Here is a 3,887-nt window from a genome sequence, read left to right as displayed (position 1 = left end):
TAATTTATATATAAATTACAAAAAAAGCAGTAAACACTTCTTTTGTGATTTTCATACTTAGCTAATGAAATATCTTTTATCCGTATACACTGAGTACTATTTCATACAGTGAGTTATACAAAAAATAGATCCATAAGACAAAAAGAACTTCATTAACACTGAATTACTCTTAAAGTTTAATTCTAATAGGAAAACAATTCAATATAAAATGTTTTAAATGAAATGCATTTATACATTCAACTATTTGACCCAAAATATTATTGAGCACCTACTGTATTCTAAACAATGCACTGGGTACTATGGATATAACAGGCAACAAAGAACCCTCTCTATCTGTGCCTTCATAATACTCTATCAGCAATGAGATGCACACACAGCAAAGAGTTTTTAAGTGCCTAATGCAAGGACTATGGGAACCTAATCTAGTCAGGAGGCGGGTCAAGAAAGCATCCCTCAAAAAAAGGCAATTAAGGCGAAACAGAAAAAAAAAATGATTGGAAGTGCTTAAGCTAAAAGGAGAAAATGCAGAGAGGACAGATCACAATGAAAGAGCATTTCAGAAAGAAGCAAAATGTAGAAGAGGTATGTGAAATTTACTGGAGTAGATGTGATCACCCAAGAAGGATATGACGCAGGTAGAGAAAAGACAGGCCACAGATCAAACCCTATGGAACTCCAATTTTTGTTATAACTGGCCAGGTTAAGGAGAAACAACCAGAAATATTATGGCTTTACCATATATTTTACTTTGCACTGAATTCTCTGTTCCACAAACTTGAGCTCAAAAATAGCACTGAGTATTGTTTTTATTTTCTGAAATGTAGTATTCCCATAGCATGCATAAACTAATCCTTTGGTACCTTCTCCTTACCAAACCCTTTGACCTAAATCCTCACAACGATCTTCACCAAATGATTATACTGTCTGTTTTTTTTACCAAGGTTTAACAAGATTATTATTTTCCAAGCATCCAGGATGGCAGATCCAGAACTGGACCCAGATTTTAGAATCCTTTGTCCATTGCACCTTCCAGGACACATACAAAGGCCCTGTTATCTTAAGAATCCTATTCACCTGTCAAATGCTTATTAAGACCCTGCTGGTCAATGAACAAGAGAGATAAAGCCCCTGTCTTCATGGAAACTATATTCCACTAATAAACAGACTAATGTCGTAAGTCAATTTTTTTTCCTTAAAGAGTTTCCATTTACTTTGTAGAAAAACAAAAATCTTTTATTACCCAAGAAATGAAATGAAGTGCTCATATTTGGACTCCATTTCTCTGGGTCTTTGGTGTCCGTGTCTGTTGTTACTCAGATGGTCTGGTGCTTTCTCTTCCACATGACCATGGACACTGTGAGCAAAGATTTTATGCAGATTGGTTGGCTAGGATAGCTTCCTTCTCACATATTCATCCAAAAGTTTTTTCAAATTGCTATCATGTTTTGGGGCATGGGCTACATGTGAATCCAAAGACTCAGTGTTATTACCCAAAGTTATGTTCCATCAAAACCTTTCTGTTCTGGGAGCAAGAACTTCCCTAGAGTAAAACTTGGAGAATAAAACCAGTTGTACTTCTAGTTTCTAGTCCATGCTTTGTATTAAAAATTGCCTCAGAGACCTGAAAGACTAATTGTCCCTCCCGACATGTCTGTTTCTTATCCTACTGGTAGGGAAGAAAGGGGAGTTGTTGGCAACCATCCTCTCAGTCAAATCCCATAAATAATCTGGCCCATTTCTTCTGTGCCATTTCCAAGAGTTAGTGAACACCTGGGAAGAAAAAAAGTAATGCACTAAAAATACAAAAGGTGGCAGGTCAGGTTAATGCAAAATGTAAAAATAAACCCTGAAACTCTCCTGGAAACAGAAGTTAACATGTTGGCAGGGCCCTTTCTGCTGCTGGGGATGCATAGCAACCTTCAAACCTGGAAATAATCTGTCCATCCCTTCCAGAAAGAGAGGTGAAGGTAAGAGACATCTCACATTCCAGAATTCTGAAGGACACCAGGTTGCAAAGTATTGTGTAGATTAAATGGAATGAGAGTTCAAAGGAAGAAGCAGAGAAAGTAAGACCCCAAAGTGGAAAAGGACAGATGAAGAAATGAGAAGAAACAGGGGAAAGAGGCAGGAAGCATTTTGCTATAGGGGCTATGGAAACAGTGGTCTGTTATCAAGGGAGTGGGTATCTCAGGCAGAGTGGATCTGGCAGTTGCAGTCAGGCATCCCAAAGCAGGTGGGCTACAAATACAATTCAGTCCCTTACCTGGCAAAGGCAGGTCAGCCCTCTAGCTTGGCCTCCTCCAGGAGACCAAGGCAGCAACCGGAACCCAAAGAGAAAGGATAGCTTCCTGTTGGAGTTTCTGTTTGTGAAATACCTGCTGCAAAATCCCTTAGGAGAGCAGGGGGCACAGTGCTTGTAAAATACATGGATCCTTGGAACCCAATCCAGCCAATCAGAATCTCTTGGAGTCCTACCTGGGAAATTTGAAAATGCCCTAGATGAATGTTATGCATGATTAAGTTTAATAATCACTTGCTGAGAAGATAAAATTGGATAGCCAAAGCCTTTTGTCCATAGACTGACTAAGGCTATCTCTTGGTCACAGCACCTAGAACACAGCTGTCTGGACATAACGGATCCCTAGTTACAGAGATCTCAGACTTCTTTGTGATGAGAAATTGCACCAGGATCTCCCCATATGCCATCCCTGAAGGTCAGGCCACATCCTCCTCTGACCACCCATGAGGTTCCTGATAGAGGGTCTGTAGCTTCAGAGGCTGTTGTGTCATTTTTTGCAATAAGGATGGTATAGTCAGTCTCTGAGGCTGAGGCGCCAATTGCATCTTCAACTGAGCAGCTTTCAGATCCTAGAGTGGAACCGAAAGGACTAGTTAGGAAATGGAAGAGAAAGAAGGCCCTTAGAAATCATGTCAGTCAGAAAACACTCATCAAGACCCTAATTTGAAAGCAATATGCTAGATGCCAAAGGAAATATACAGCATGCTCCCTCATAGAATTGTTATTTCAAGTTTAAGGTCTAAAAATGAATGTGTGAGGACATTTTCTGTGAAATAGAAACGTTCTAATTAGAAATTCCTATATGTTCACTGAATTTGTATTTTCCAGCAGATAAACCAGACTAAGTAAAAGCATCTTCAAAGTCAAGAGTTCAGACAGAAATCCCTAGTTAAATACACCAACCATTGGCTGCAGAATAAAAACTGAACTGGAAACACTGTCTACTTCCTGGTAACCCTTGACTCTCACCCCACCTCTCCCCTTTGATGACTGGATTGGTATGTTGAGGTCCTACTTCTAACGTTTTCTTTCAGACATTTCTGCACACAACCACAATACTGCAAGCCCCTGTTTCTATATTTTCAGTATAACCGTATGTTACACTATTGGATGGGCTCAGAACTACTGCGGAAACTCCATAAATACTCCTTCATCCTTACTAATATCTCCTTGACACACTTTCCTGGAAATGATCAATGGAAGGCCAGTTACATGAAAGCATCCTTTAACTCAAAACAAAAGCCATTTCCAAGATATCTTTCCGTGGTGTCCTCTTGATACCTTATTTCCTGAGAGAACAAGGAGAGTCTTTCCCATTCTAAACCCTATATAACCACCCACCATTGGGAAAGCCAGCCCATGACCTGGCTCAGTCACCTGTCTTTCATCTCTCCACAGCTCCAACGGAAAATCCGTCACGTGGGCCCAGAATGAGAGGAGCAGTCGGGGGCAGCACCTGTGGCAGCGACTGTCCATCCACATCAACAAGAAAGAGAATCCCAACCAGACGGCCGTCATCAAGCCCTTCCCCAAGAGCACGGAGAGCCGCGGCCTGGGCGCGAGCGGTGCGGGCGCCACCGCTGGGGTC

The 3,887-nt window shown here is 41.0% G+C and overlaps 1 protein-coding gene and 1 long non-coding RNA gene across 3 annotated transcripts in view; one reads left to right on the top strand and one right to left on the bottom strand.

The window, feature by feature from the left end:
- GRM5 (glutamate metabotropic receptor 5) overlaps window positions 1-3,887 on the top strand; it is a 383,964-nt gene that overhangs the window by 379,332 nt on the left and 745 nt on the right. Inside the window, 1 exon segment of the mRNA XM_015600323.1 lies at window positions 3,698-3,883. Coding sequence (XP_015455809.1) covers window positions 3,698-3,883 — 186 coding nt within the window.
- Window positions 1-3,887, bottom strand: part of LOC112474564 — a 30,582-nt gene that overhangs the window by 26,222 nt on the left and 473 nt on the right. For both annotated transcript variants that reach the window (XR_003044392.1, XR_003044391.1), the window contains exon 2: window positions 2,264-2,868. This is a non-coding gene — a long non-coding RNA (uncharacterized LOC112474564). The remainder of the gene's footprint in view (window positions 1-2,263; window positions 2,869-3,887) is intronic.

Source organism: Pteropus alecto, unplaced genomic scaffold (genome assembly GCF_000325575.1).
Source record: "Pteropus alecto unplaced genomic scaffold, ASM32557v1 scaffold7, whole genome shotgun sequence".
Lineage (NCBI taxonomy): Eukaryota > Metazoa > Chordata > Mammalia > Chiroptera > Pteropodidae > Pteropus > Pteropus alecto.
This window is presented reverse-complemented; position numbering and strand designations above follow the sequence as displayed.